Source organism: Martes martes (assembly GCF_963455335.1).
Source record: "Martes martes genome assembly, chromosome: 4".
In the NCBI taxonomy this organism is placed as follows: Eukaryota; Metazoa; Chordata; class Mammalia; order Carnivora; family Mustelidae; genus Martes; species Martes martes.
The window spans coordinates 83289585-83304701 of NC_137891.1; the positions used below are offsets into that span (position 1 = coordinate 83289585).

The window sequence follows — 15117 nt, forward strand, 5'->3', positions numbered from 1 at the left end:
GGAAGCCCTACTTTTTAAATTGGTCTTGTCATTGAGCTGTGGATATAGTCATCTTATAATATTTTTAGGTAATTTATCATCTCAAGCTCCACTTAAGAGACTTCTAAAAACCTGGACAAACAGATACCCAGATGCTAAAATGGACCCAATGAATATCTGGGATGACATCATCACAAATCGGTAAGGAGGGATCTTTTTCATCTGAATGTGGATTTTTTTCTGAAATTGCCAGAAAGGTTTTTCTCCAAAACTGGTTTAGGAAAATGGGGGCTTTGAGTCTAGTATAGATAGCTGACGTCTTGCTGATTTCCTATATAAGTTCTTCATTCTTAGAATACTCTCCATGTCAGCAGTGTGTCCTTTGTCCCAGCTTGTTCCCTGTGAGGGGACTGCAACCCACTAACACTGAATTTCTCATGTGCTGGGAGGTTTGTTATGAACATCCTTCTGGCAGTCAGAGAAGGCAGGGGAGCAGTGGGGGCAGTGGTCCATCTGCTTCTGTCTCAGGGCTGAATGTTAGCTACTGAAATGGCAGCAAAGAAAACACTGCTTAGAGATTTTTTTATTATTCTATTATTATAAGTTAGGTTTTTGACACTCCTGCCTCCCACCTCCTGACTCTGTTACATAACTGTATGTATCACTTTACCAGGCCTGAGATGATTTTCATATGCTCAGTTTTTCTTTGCCCTGTGACAACCCTGGGTAATTTATGAGGCAGATACTAACCATATATTTCAGAGACAAGGCACCAAAATCATAGAGGTTGTGAACTATTTTATGCAAATATACACAGTAAGTTGGACTCAGGGACTGTGATCCTATGTGTAATGTTCTTGCCATTATATCCCTTTTTTTAAAGAGATTTTTTTATTTATGTATATATTAGGAAAAAAGCACAAGTTGGAGGAGCAAACAGAGAGGGAGAGAGAGAATCTGAAGCAGACTCAAGCTGAGCTTGGAGCCCAATGTAGGGCTTAATCTCATGACCCTGAGATCACGACCTGAACTGAAACCAAGAGTCTGACACCTAACTGACTTACCACCCAGGCACCCCTTGCCATTATATCCCATTTCCTCTGCTGCTACAGTGTTTTTTGTGGGGATTTTTGGTTTTTTTTTTTAACATTTTATTTTTTGTAACTTTTTTTTTTTACTATTTATTTTGAGAGAAGTTCTTCTCTATAGAAAAGTTGTAAGAAAAGTAGAACTCACCTCTGTATCTTTTACTCACATTCACTGTTTTCAAACATTTTAAAATGTTGCCACATTAGCTTTTTTATTTTTTCTCCCCACACATACGTGATTATGTTTTGAACCATTTGAATTTAAGTTGCATATGTATGTCTCTTTATCTCTTCATCGGTGTACATTTCCTAAGAAAAAGAGTATTCTCTTATATAACCTCAGTACAATAATAACTTCAGTGTTTTCATTTTTAATCTACAGCCCCAATTTCAGTTTTGTCAATAGTACCATTAATGTTCTTCAAAGCATTTTACCCTTCCTGAAACAGAATCCAGTCCAGAATCTCATACTTTATTTAATCAAAATGTCTTTCTGGCCTCTTAATCTGGAACACTTCCTCAGCCATCTTTCATGACATTAACACTTGAGGAGAATGTTCATCAATTTGGGTTTGTCTGTATCTTCTCACAGTTATATTCCGGTGATACATCCCTAGTTATAATATTACTTAACTAAAGTATTATTCTCAGGGTATCACATCTGGAAGCACAGAGTGTCCACGTGTTTTTTACTGGAGATAATAATTTTTATTGCGTGGTTAAAATATTATCTGGTCTCTTACATGGAAAGATGGTCGACATCACTCATCGTCAGGGAAGTACAAATCAAAACTATAATAAAATATCACCTCATACCTGTCAGAATGGCTAAAGTCAACAGTACAAGAAGTAACAGGTGTTGGCAAGGATATGGAGAAAGGGGAACCCTCTTGCATTGTTGATGGAAATGCAAACTGGTGCAGCCACTGTGGAAAACAGTAAGAAGTTTCCTCAAAAAGTTAAAAATAGAAGTACTATGTAGTCCAGCAATTGCACTAATAGATATTTACTCAAAGGACACAAAATACTAACTTAAATGCACCCAACGTTTATAGCAGCATTATCTACAATATCCAAAGTATGGAAATAGCCCAAGTGTCCATCCACTGACAAATGGTTGAAGAAGATGTAGTATATATATCAATGGAATATTACTCAGCCATAAAAAACAAACAACAAAATCTTGACATTTGCAATAACATGGATAGAGCTAGGGAGTATTATACTAAGCAAAATAAGTCATTCAGAGAAAGACAAATAACCATATTTATTTCATTTGCATGTGAAATTTAAAAAACAAAACAAATAAGTGAAGGGAAATCGAGGCAAGCCAAGAAACAAACTCAGCTATAGAGAATAAGATGGTGGTTGCCAGAGGGGAGAAGGTAGGGGAAGTGTTAAATAGGTGATGGGCATGAAGGAGTATACTTGTGATGAGTATTGGGTATTATATGTAAGTGTTGAATCACTATATTATACACCTCTAATGTAACACTGTATGTTAACCAACCAGAATTAAAATTAAAACTTAAATACATACATACAAGGGAAAATAAAAAAACAGGACTCAGAAAAAATATTATCTAGTCTCTCCAGTGTATGATGCTTGGGATTTTTTGTTGTTTTAATGCCTAGATTTTTTTCCTGTGCAACTAATAAACAGTGTGAGAGATGCTTTGAGACATGCATATATCCTGCTTCTCATAAAACTTAGCCCTTTTTCTTTTGTGTCTGTGAATGACTTTTAGCCAAAACCAGGCTTGACAATGATAGTTGCAAGGTGATGATTTTCTAATTCCACCACTTGTTCCGTATCTTAGTGTAAGAAAGACCCTTCTTTTCTCCATCTATTTATTTATTTACTTAAATTTTAGTTACCAATATAGAATGATGGATTCCAGTTTTATTTAATGGAATATAATCCATAACTGTTCTTATTTGTATCATGTTCAAATTGTCTCAGATTTGGCCAGCAGGAGCCCCTTCAAACTGATATCACAGGCACATCTTGCAAAATTATTCCATGTTTTTTCACCCATGCCCCACCCACCTCCACTCTGGCAACCACCAGTATGTTCTCTGTATTTACGAGTCTGTTTTTTGTTTGTCTGTTTTTTCTCATTGTTTGTTCATTTGTTTTGTTTCTTAAATTCTACATATGAATGAAATTATATGGTATTTGTCTTTCTCTGACTTAACTCACTTAGCATTATAATCTCTAGGTGCATCCATTTTGTTGGAAATGGCAAGATTCCATTATTTTTTATGACTGAGTAATATTCCATTATATACATACCACATCTTCTGTATCCATTCATCTATTAGTGGACACTTAGATTGCTTCCATACCTTGGCTATTATTGTAAATAATGCTGCAATAAACATAGGGTTGCAGATATCTTTTCAAATTAGCATTTTCATTTTCTTCAGATACCCAGCAGTAATTTTTTGAGGAGCCCCCCTATACTGTTTTCCACAGTGGCTGCATCAATTTACATTCCTACCAACAGTGCACAACATGGGTTTCTTTTTCTCCATATCCTCACCAACACTTGTTATTTCTTTCTTTTTTTTTTTTAAAGATTTTATTTATTTATTTGACAGAGAGAGATCACAAGTAGAGAGGCAGGCAGAGAGAGAGGGAAGCAGGCTCCCCGCTGAGCAGAGAGCCCAATGCGGGACTCGATCCCGGGACCCCGAGATCATGACCTGAGCCGAAGGCAGCGGCTTAACCCACTGAGCCACCCAGGTGCCCAACACTTGTTATTTCTTGCGTTTTTTATTTTGGTCAGTGTGACAGGTATAAGGTAGTACCTCATTTTGGTTTTGACTTGCATTTCCCTAAAGATGAGCAACGTTGATCATCTTTTCATGTGTCTGTTGGCCATCTGTATATCTTCTTTGGAAAAATGTCTATCCAGGTCCTCTGACCATTTTTAAGGTCAGATTATTTGCTTTTTTTGGTGTTGAGTTGTGTAAGTTCTTATATTTTAGATATTAGCTCCTTATCAGATATATCATTTGCAAACATATTCTTCCATTCGGTAGGTTGCCTTTTTGTTTTGTCAGTGGTTCTCTTCACTATACAGAAGTTTTTTTATTTTGGTATAGTCCCAATAATTTATTTTTGGTTTTGTTGCCCTTGCCAGAGGAGACATCTGGAAAATTGTTTCTGTGGCTAATGCCGAAGATATTACTACCTATGTTTTCTTCTAGGAGTTTTATGGTTTCAGGTCTCGTAGTTAGGTCCTTAATCCATTTTCAGTTTGCTTTTGTGTGTGTTATAAGAAAGTGGTGTGGTTTCACTCTTCTGCATATAGCTGACCAGTTTTCCCAGCATCTTTTGTTGAAGAGACTATTTTTTCCCCATTGTATATTCTTGCCTCCTTTCTCATAGGTTAATTGACCATATAATATGGGTGGGTTTATTTCTGGACTTTCTGTTCTGTTCCAATGATCTGTGTGTTTTTGTGCCAGTACAATACTGCTTTGACTACTATAGCTTTGTAGTATATCTTGAAATCTTGGATTCTTATACTTCCAGCTTTATTCTTCTTTCTCAAGATTCTTTGGCTATTTGGGAATCTTTCATGGTTCCATACACATTTTAGTATTATTTGTTCTAGTTCTGTGAAAAATGTTTTTGATATTTAGATAGGGATTGCATTAAATCTATAGATTGCCTTGGGTAGTATGGACATTTTAGCAATACTGGGTCTTCTAATCCATGAGCATAGAATATCTTTCCATTAGTTTGTGTCCTATTCACTTTTTTTTTTTTTTGGATTTTTTTTTTTTATTAAATTTTTTATTTATTTTCAGCGTAACAGTATTCATTGTTTTTTCACCACACCCAGTGCTCCATGCAATCTGTGCCCTCCCTAATACCCACCACCTGGTTCCCCCACCCTCCCACCCCGCCCCTTCAAAATCCTCGGGTTGTTTTTCAGAGTCCATAGTCTCTCATGGTTCACCTCCCCTTCCAATTTCCCTCAACTCCCTTCTCCTCTCCATCTACCCTTGTCCTCTATATTATTTGTTATGCTCCACCAATAAGTGAAACCATATGATACTTGACTTTCTCTGTTTGACTTATTTCACTCAGCATAATCTCTTCCAGTCCTGTCCATGTTGCTACAAAAGTTGGGTATTCGTCCTTTCTGATGGAGGCATAATACTCCATAGTGTATATGGACCACATCTTCCTTATCCATTCATCCGTTGAAGGGCATCTTGGTTCTTTCCACAGTTTGGCGACCGTGGCCCTATTCACTTTTTTTAATCAACATCTTATAGTTTTAGAGTACAGATCTTTCACCTCCTTGGTTAAGTTTATTCCTAGATATTTTATTCCTTACACTGTATTTATTTGTAAATAGGATTATTTTCTTAATTTTTCCTTCTACTATTTCATTTTTAGTGTAAGAAATGCAATGGGTTTCTGTATATTAATTTTGTATCCTGTAGTTTTACTAAATTCATTTAATAATGCTAATAGTTTTTTTGCTGGCATCTTTATGGTTTTCTATATATAGTTTCATGTCATCTGCAAATGTAAAAGTTTTACTTCTTTAATTTCAGTGACCCTTTTTTTCAATAAGGATTCTTAGATGTCTTTTGTTAGATTTGTTCCTAGGTATTTTGTGTTTATATTTGTGTTTCATATTTTCTGAGTTTCTGAGCCCGACGCGGGGCTCGATCCCAGGACCCTGGGATCATGACCTGAGCCTAAGGCAGAGGCTTAACCCACTGAGCCACCCAGTTGCCCCTGTAGTTATGGTTTTTAATACATTGTTTTAAAATTTAAACTAACGCTCTAAGTGAATTACCACCATTACCATGCTAGAGAATCTGACTTTGGCTCTACATTTACCATTACCAGTGATATTTGTATAAGTTCATACGTTCTTATGATATTAATTAGCAGTGGTTTATTTCTACTTGGAGAACTCCCTTTAGAATTTCTTATAAACCAGGTCTAGTGGTGAATAAACTCCCTTAACTTTTGATTATTCAGGAAAGTCTTTATTTTTCCTTCAATTTTGAAGGACAAATTTGCCAGGTATAGTATTCTTGGTTGACAGGTTTTTTTCTTTTAATATTTTGAATATATCATTCCATTGTCTTCTGGCCTGAAAAGTTTCTTTTGAGAACTCCACCTGCAGTCTTATGAAGGTTTCCTTGTATGTGATGTGTGTCACTTTTCTTTTGCTGCTTTCAGAGAGTCTGTCTTTGACCTTTGACAATTTAATTATGTGTCTTAGTGTAGCCTGTTCAGGTTCAATCTATATCCGGTCCCTTGGGCCTCATGGATCTGGAAATCCATTTCTCTGCACAGGTTTATGAGAAGTTTTCAGCCATTTTTGTTTTAAATATACTTCATGTCCCTTTCTCTTCTCCTAGCATTCTAATAATGGGTTTATTATTTCATTTTGCTACCCTACAAGTCCATAGACTCTTCACTCTTCACCTTTTTTTTTTTTTTTTTTTTTTTTTTGGCTTCTCTGGATGATTTCACTGATTCTTCTGCATGATCAGGTCTGCTTTTGAAGCTTTCTAGTGGATTCATCAATTCAGTCTTAGTATCCTTTGCCTCTAGGATTATTAGTTTTTTGGGTTTGGTTTGGTTTTGTTTTATGGTTTCTATTTTTTGTTGTTGAACTTCTCATTTTGTTCATGCATTGTTTTCCTAATTTTGTTTAGTTGTCTATTTCTTTGTTCTTATAGTTCACTAAACTTCTTTAAAATTATAATTCTGAATTCTTTTTCTGACCGTTCATAGATCTCCATATCTTTAGAGTCATTTATTATAGCTTTATTATTTTCCTTTGGTGGTGTCATGTTTACCTGATCTTTCATGATCCTGGTTTTTTTGGGGTTTTTGTTTTTTTTTTTTTGTTTTGTTTTGTTTTGTTTTTTCAGATTTTATTTATTTATTTATTTGTCAGAGCGAGCAAGTGAGCACAGGCAGGCAGAGTGGCAGGCAGAGACAGAGAGAGAAGCAGGCTCCCCACCGAGCAAGGAGCCCAATGCGGGACTCGATCCCAGGACTCTGGGATCATGAACCTGAGCTGAACGCAGCGGCTTAACCGACTGAGCCACCCAGGCATCCCATGATCCTGATTTCTTACATTGGTGTTTGTACATTTGAGTACATTGTCTCCTTCTCCAGACTTTACAGGTTTACTTTGACAGAAAGAGTCCTTCACCAGTCAGCTCAGCTTGGGGATCTGGATGTGTCAGCTGGTAGCATCCTTGAGCAGGTGGGGATTATGTTAGGATATATTTTAGGTTAAGGCCACTGCCCAAGTTCTGAGGTTGGGATGGAGTGGTTGCCACTGGCTGCAAACAACTGAAAAGAACTGTTGACTTGTTTCACTGCTGAAGTGCAGCTCTAGGATGGTCTCTGCAGTTTCCACTATTCTCTGGTCAGTCTTTTAGATGATCAGGACTAGGTACTGTACTCAGCTGTGGGCAGGCTCTGAATTAGCTTCCCCTCACCCTGAGGTGGGACAGCAAATTGGCCCCAAGGCCAGTAGAGCCTTGTTTTGGGGCCCAAATTAGGCAGGTATGAACACTGCATTTTCCTGCCAGAGAAGGCTACATTTTGCTCTGCAGAGAGGGAGAAGTACTGGCTATTCTCTTTGATCAAGTTCTCCTGTAAGTGGAGCTATGGGGTGGGCTACACAGCTTCCTGTGTACTCTGGTTTGATTCCATGGGCAGGCAAGCTGAAGGTTCTGTTCAGTAGTGGGTTTAAATAGGTGAGTTTCCCTACCTGTGCAGGGCCATTATACAGTCCCCAAGATGGGCAAGTTTCTTGTTTGGGAACCATATTAAGCAGAACTATGTACCAAGTTCTGTGGCCTAATGAGCCTGACTCTTTGGGTGGATAGGGCTACCCATTAGGTGCTGTGCTCAAGTGCTACTGTAATCACAGTTGCAGGATAGACTATGCAGATTCCTGGGAGCTCTGGTTAGGTTTCCTGGTCAGCTGTGGTTAGGCTGGAGGCTGTATTCAGCAGCACTGGCGCTATAAATTTGCTTCCTTTTTTGCTTCTGGGTGCAGAACAGGCCCTTAGGGCTTGCAAGGCTCTTTGTTTAAGAAACCAAATGAGGCAGAATGGTGCTTCAAGCTCTCTGGTCAGATGGGGTCACCATATTGCCTCTGTAGACACAGGACTGCTGATCTGGCTTTCATTCAAGTGCCAATTTAATAGGAGTTGCATGGTTGGCTTCAGAGACTCCCAGGAACTCTGGTTAAGTTTCTTGATTGGCAGGGTTGGAGGCTGTATTCAGCAGTAGGTGGGGCTACTAATTAGCTTCCCTGCCTGGGTGGGGGACATACAACAGATACCAAAACAGGCAAGGCTCTTTTTTGAGAAGCAAATTAGGCAGAACTGTGTGGCAGTTGGGGCCACTGGCTTAGCTCTGTAAACAGGAAAGACTTTCTGCTTGTGTGGCCTTTCTGTGCAAGTAGTGCTGGGTTAAGCAGCTTCCCAGGTGCTCCAGTCAAGTTTCATGGTCAGGTAGGACAGGACCAAGAATGACACTCAGAAATAGGTGGAGCTATGAATTAGCTTTCCTCCGTAGGCAGAGTGCCTTGTTGTTTGGGGTCTAACATTAGGCAAACCTGCACCCTGCCAACTTTCCTAGTCAGACTGGGCCACTGTGTTGGTTCTGAAGATAAGCCAAACCACTGGTTGGAATTTCTACTTGGGCAAAGCTATGAGTAGGAACTCAGTCTGCCAAGATCTGAGTGTTGGTTGCTATAAGCCCGACCCCCCCACACCACCTTTCTGTCACAGTCTAATCCCCAGTCATTAAGCCCTGCTGCAGGTTCCCTTGTTATCCCTATGAGATGAGACCCAAGTGGGCTTCCTGATTTGCAAACCCCAACACTAGGGTAACTAGATGTCCATCTTGGGCTCTTTTTTTCCTACTGGAAAAACTTCAGACTTGGGGCCCTCTTGTTGTGGTACTGTCCCATCCTGTGGTAGGGACCCTGCAGTCATACAGTAGCTGCTCCTTTTTCTTTTCTTATGTGATCCATCTGAGTCTCTGTGGTGTTTCAGGCTTACCCCTGTGTTCTAAGATTTTCTCAATGGTGTCTTGTCTGTGAATAGTAGTTAGTTGGTTTCAGTTTGTTTGTTTTTGTTTTTGTTTTTGTTTTGTGAGGGAGATTGAAGTCAAGAATGACCTATGTCACCATCTTGATGATGTCACTCCTCCTTATAGTTTATTACATTGACTTGATTTTTGAATATGAAACAAATGTTGCATTTGGAGGGTAAACCTTGTATGGTACAATGATCCTTTTTATATATTCTTAGATTTGCTAACATTTTATTAAGAATTTTAATGTCTAAATTCAAGTGGGATATTGGTTTATAATTTTCTTTTTTATAATGTCTTTGTCAGGTTTTGGTATCAGGTCTATAAAATAAGTTGGACATGTTCCCTTCTTTTTTCCTTGAGAAAAGGTTATGTAAGATCCTTATTTCTTAAGTGAATATTTGATAGAATTCACCAGTGAGATTTTATATGGGCCTGTAGTTTTCCTTCCAGGAAGATTTTGGATAATGCATGTAATTTCTTTGGTAGATATGGGGCTATTTAAATTTTCTATTTCTTTTTATGTCAATTTTATTAAATTGTATTTTTCAATATATTTTTCCATTTCATTTAAGTTGTCAAATTGTTCACAAAAAATTGCTCACATTATTCTCTCTCTCTCTTTTTTTTTTTTTTTTAATTACTGGCGGTATCTGTAGTGGGAATCCCTTTTCCACTCCTGATATTGGGTGATTTGTGTTCTCTGTTTTTTCTTGATCAGTCTCGCTAGAGGTTTGTCAATTCTGTTGATCTTCTCAAAGGACCAGCTTTTGACTTTGCTAATTTTCCCTGATAACGGTGTTCTGAAATTTCATTGATTTCTGGTCTCATCTTTAGTATTTTCTTCTTTCAGCTTACTTTTGACTTACTTTGCTCTTCTTTTTTTAGTTTCTTAAGGTGGAAACTTTGATGTTTGATTTTATACTTTTTCCCCTAATAAAAACATTTAAAGCTACAGGCACCCCTCTAAGCTCTGCTTTGGCTACATACTGCAAATTTTGATATGTAGTATTTACATTATCATTTAGTTTAAAATATTTTCTAATTCTTTGGGGCTCCTGGGTGGCTCATTTGGTTGACTGTCTGACTCTTGGTTTTGGCTTAGATCATGATCTCAGGGTCATGGGATCAAGCCCCATGTCAGGCCTTGCTCTCAGTGGAGAGTCTGCTTGAGATACTTTCCCCTCACTCTTCCCGCCTCCCAGCTTGCACATGTGCTCTCTCTAAAATAAATAAATAAATAAAATATCTTCTAATTTTCATATGTTTTTTTTTTAAAGATTTTATTTATTTGACAGACAGATCACAAGTAGGCAGAGAGGCAGGCAGAGAGAGGGAGGGGGGAAGCAGGCTCCCCGCTGAGCAGAGAGCCCGATGCGGGGCTCGATCCCAGGACCCTGGGATTATGACCTGAGCCAAAGGCAGAGGCTTTAACCCACTGAGCCACCCAGATGCCCCTGATTTCATTTTTGACCTTGAAATAGTTATAAGTGCTTTGTTTAATGTCCAAATAGGTGAGTTTTTTTGTCTCTCTTATTATTGATTTCTAAATTAATTCCACAATGGCCACAAAACACATTGTGTATAGTTTCAGCTTTTTAAAATTTGTTGAAACTTGTTTTACAGTTTAGCATATGGTCTATTTTAGTAAATATACTGTGTGTACTTAAATCCTATATATTATGGAGTTCTTAGATGTAATACTTATAAATTTCAATTAGATCAAGGTGGTTGATGGTATTTTTCAGAACTCTATGTCTTTATTGATTTTGGTTTTTTTGGTCTATTCCATCAGCTGCCAAGATATGTAAGGATTTCAAAATCTCTTACTTTATGGAATTGTCTATTTTCCTCTTTAATTCTGTCTGTTTTTACTTACTGTATTTTGAACTTTGTTACTAGGCATATGCACATCAATAATTGCTAGGTCTTCCTGATTAAATGTCCTTTTTATCATTAGATATTGAAATAATGTATGATAGCATATAGTGAAAACACTAATAGATAATATTATATTTTTGCTTTAAACAGTCATACATATTTGAAAGAACTTAGGAGACAAAAAGTCACTTTATACTTACTATTTCTGATGCTCATTATTTGTTTGTAAAGACCCTAGTTTTCCTCTGATATCCTTTACCTTTAGCTGGTAACTTTCCTTTAAGCAATTCTTGTAGTTTAGGTCTGCCTTTGATGAATTCTCTTAGTTTTCATCTATTTGAAGATACCTTTATTTTACTGTGTTTCCTGAAGAATATTTTCTGTGGATATAGAATTCTGGGTAGATTCCCCCTTCCTCCTCAGCAGTATCATGTTTCTAAAAGAATGATTACTCAAATAGTTGTTCCCCTGTATGTATTCTGTCTTACTCTTTGACTGGTTTCAGAATTTTTTTTTTTAACATAGGCTCTTAGCAGTTTGATTATGACGTATTTAGGCACAGCTTCCTTTGAAGTTACCTGCTCAAGGTTCACTGAGCTTCTCAAATCTGTACCTTTATGTCATTAAATTTGGGGAATTTTCTGTATTTTCAAGTATTTTTTGCTCCAATTTTTCTGTCTTTGTGGGGTGCCCATTATACATATATTGGACTTTTTGATGTTGTCCCACACAGGTCCTTGAAGCTCTGTTCATTTTTATTCAGTCTTTTTTTCTCTTTATTCTTCAGATTAGATCATTTCTGTTGGACTATCTTCAAGGTCACTGTCATTTTCCTCTTAATTCCTCTTTAAGTTTATGTAGTGAATTTTTTACTAATTAGTATGTTTTTTCAGTTGTAAAATTTCCATTTGGCTTTTTTAATATTTACTTTTTTCTACTGAGATAGTTGCCTTTCCATTATTTCATGTTATTTTTTTGACTTCTTAGAGCATCGTTAATAAGCTGCTTGGGGTGCCTGGGTGGCTCAGTTGGTTAAGTGATTTACATCTTAAATTACATTTAAATCTTCTTGATTTACATCTCAGTTCAGGACTCAAGCCTTTCCTTCACTGTTTCCAGTCAGTCTTGCACTCTTGTTTTCACTCAGATCATGATCTCAGGGTCGTGAGATCAAGCCTACATTAGGCTCCACACTCACTGTGGAGTCTTCTTGTCCTTTTCTCTCCCCCTCTACCATTCCCCACCCCACCCTGCTCACTCACTTGCTTTCTTTCTAAAATAAATAAGTAAAATCTTTTTAAAAATAGCTGCTTTAAGGTTTTCTATGATCATTCCAGCATATGGGTCATGTAAGAGTTGAATCTGTTGACTGTCTTTCCTACCCAGAATGGATACATTTTCCTGGTTCTTTGTGTATCAGGTATATATTCAGGTATATCTTAGAAATTGTTAATATTATCTTGTGTAGACTCTGAGCTTTATTATAATTCTCAGGAATTATTGCTTTAGCAAGCAGTCAGTCTAGTTAGATTTGAACAGTGGACTCTGTCTTGCCTTCTTGATTTACATCTCAGTTCAGGACTCAAGCCTTTCTTTCACTGTTTCCAGTCAGTCCTGCACATGCATATTTCAGGAGGCAGGCTGAAACTTGTGTGGCTTCATAAACAGAATTAGAGAGCCTCTTCTCTGGCTCTTCCCCTTCCAGGATTCCCACTACAACCTTTGGTCTGCCTAGGTTCCCTTCTAGCTTTCTCTGGGCACAATACTTCAGGGTTCCTGTCTGAATCTTAGTCACTCTGGCTACCATACCTCTTATCAGCCATGGTTACCCTCATGGAAAAACTGGAAAAAGAAAGAGAAAACAAAAACCTCATCCTAATGCAGTACTTCTCCCACCTTTGGCCTCTTTGCATGTAACAGTCTGCCATCTTGTATTCACTCAGCAATCTTTGGTGGTTATATTTGGTATTTTATCCAGAGTGTTAGTTATCAGCAGAAGGATGGGCTCTAAGGCCCTAGGGCTCTAGGGCTCTAGAAGATGTTTCACTTCCTGACTCTGTCCTTCCCAGTCTTGATACAAGAATCTGTCCTACACTGTAACACTTCTCTGCCTTTTTTTAGTTTGTCTCTTCTATCTAGAACGTCCTTATCTCCTCTATTACTTGAAATTAAATGCATTTTTTAAAGCCCAGGAAACAGTCTTTCACCTTGTGAACACTAATCCACCTCCCCTTGTTGCCCCCTGATTCCTATTTCTCTGAGCTCAGGGAACTTTACTCATACTGTAACATTTATGTTTCAATGTATGTTTCATAATTATTTCCTCAAATATTTATCAAGTACCTATCTTATGCCACTTTTGCTTATTTATTCTATTAACTAAAAACAGTGAAAGCTTAAAAAACAGTAGCACCTCTTGGGAGGGAGGGGGCACTCGTGTGTTGGGTAGGGGGCTAGGAACACAGAAGCAGATAGATGACTAGAAAGGGAATAACAACAACAAAACAAAAGAAAGAAGTGTGTGGGACATGCTGGTCTATCTGGCCACAGTGTTTCTAAGACGATGGAGATTAGTCACTGGATGGACAAAAACTTAGTTGATACTGATCGGGGGTGGATTTTATACATTAAGGTCCTGTCAGTGGTACTGGCATGAAAATAATGAAATGAAATCACTAGAACAGTCAAATATGTAAATTATAATACAAATACAAATAATTTTATAGCAATACAGCCTTTTCATATCCCCAGTGATTATAACCTGTTTGCTGCTTCATGTTTGTTTCACCTTTGGGATAGGACCTTAGATTAGGAGACATGAAAAGACCCAACATAGGGCATGTCACCCATTCATTAAGAGAGAATATTGTGCATTTAAATGGTTTATTTTGTGGAGGTGTAGGCAATAAATGATGCCTGGAAAAATATCTTTTTTTTTTTTAAGATTTTATGTATTTATTTGACACAGAGAGAAATCTCAAGTAGGCAGAGAGGCAGGGGGAAGCAGGCTCCCTGCTGAGCAGAGAACCCGATGCGGGACTCGATCCCAGAACCCTGAGACCAGGACCTGAGTGGAAGGTAGAGGCTTAACCCACTGAACCACCCAGGCATCCCAGAAAAATATCTTTTAAAGAGTTGGTTAATTAAAAATGGCTATTGAATCTGGTACTTAGAGTACACACTTAACAGTCTAAAAAATGAGCAAAAAAAATTTTTATTTACTTTTAGAGAAAGAGTGCATGAGCAGGTGGGAGAGGGTCAGAGGGAGAGGGAAAGAGAGAATCTCAACAGACTCCCCACTCAGTGCAGAGCCTGACACAGGGCTCCATCACACAACCCTGAGATCATGACCTGATCTAAAATCAAGTGTCAGATTCTCAACTGACTAAGCCACCCAGGTACCCCCAGAAATGAGCAAAAATTTAATAATTGTAGAATTTCTGTCTGTAAATGCCATCCAGTAGCTTCCCATGTATAAAAGATTTCTTCCATAAGTCTCTGGCATTAATTTTCATTTTTCATTGTTTTGTGTAGATGTTTCTTTCTCAGCAAAATAGAGGAGAAACTTACTCTTCCTCCAGGTGATCATAGTATGTCCATGGATGGTGATAAAGATTCTAGTGATAAGATGGAAGTGCAGGAGCAGGGAGAAGAAGTCTGTTCCCTGATTAAGAACTGTATGTTCTCCATGAAAATGAAGATGGTAGAAAGTGCAAGAAAGCAGGTGAGTACTTATATTTGTGTTCCTCTATTGTAGCACAGAATTTTCTTAAATTAGCTGTTTTTTAAACTTAGCTTTTCCTTAAAATCTGAAGCTTAAAGGTAATTGAATAGTTAGTATTTTTTTCTCTTTAAAAGAAAGTAAACTTGAAAAAACACTTAAAATTTTTCAGAAGGCTCTAAAGTTTACTATGTACTTATTAATTATTAGAAAATAATTATATTTTCTGTTATTAAAAAAATAAACCCAATATCAGGCTTGATATTGTTTAACAAAATCAATGCTTTCCAATTAGTTACAAATTATATTTAGGTTTATTTTGTGACAATAATACC

At 37.5% G+C, this 15117-nt stretch overlaps 1 protein-coding gene across 1 annotated transcript in view; it reads left to right on the forward strand.

Annotated features, from left to right (window-relative positions):
* Positions 1–15117, forward strand: part of PRKDC (protein kinase, DNA-activated, catalytic subunit) — a 230245-nt gene that overhangs the window by 185204 nt on the left and 29924 nt on the right. Inside the window, exons 68-69 of the mRNA XM_080801920.1 lie at positions 69–180; positions 14596–14785. Coding sequence (XP_080658046.1) covers positions 69–180; positions 14596–14785 — 302 coding nt within the window. The remainder of the gene's footprint in view (positions 1–68; positions 181–14595; positions 14786–15117) is intronic.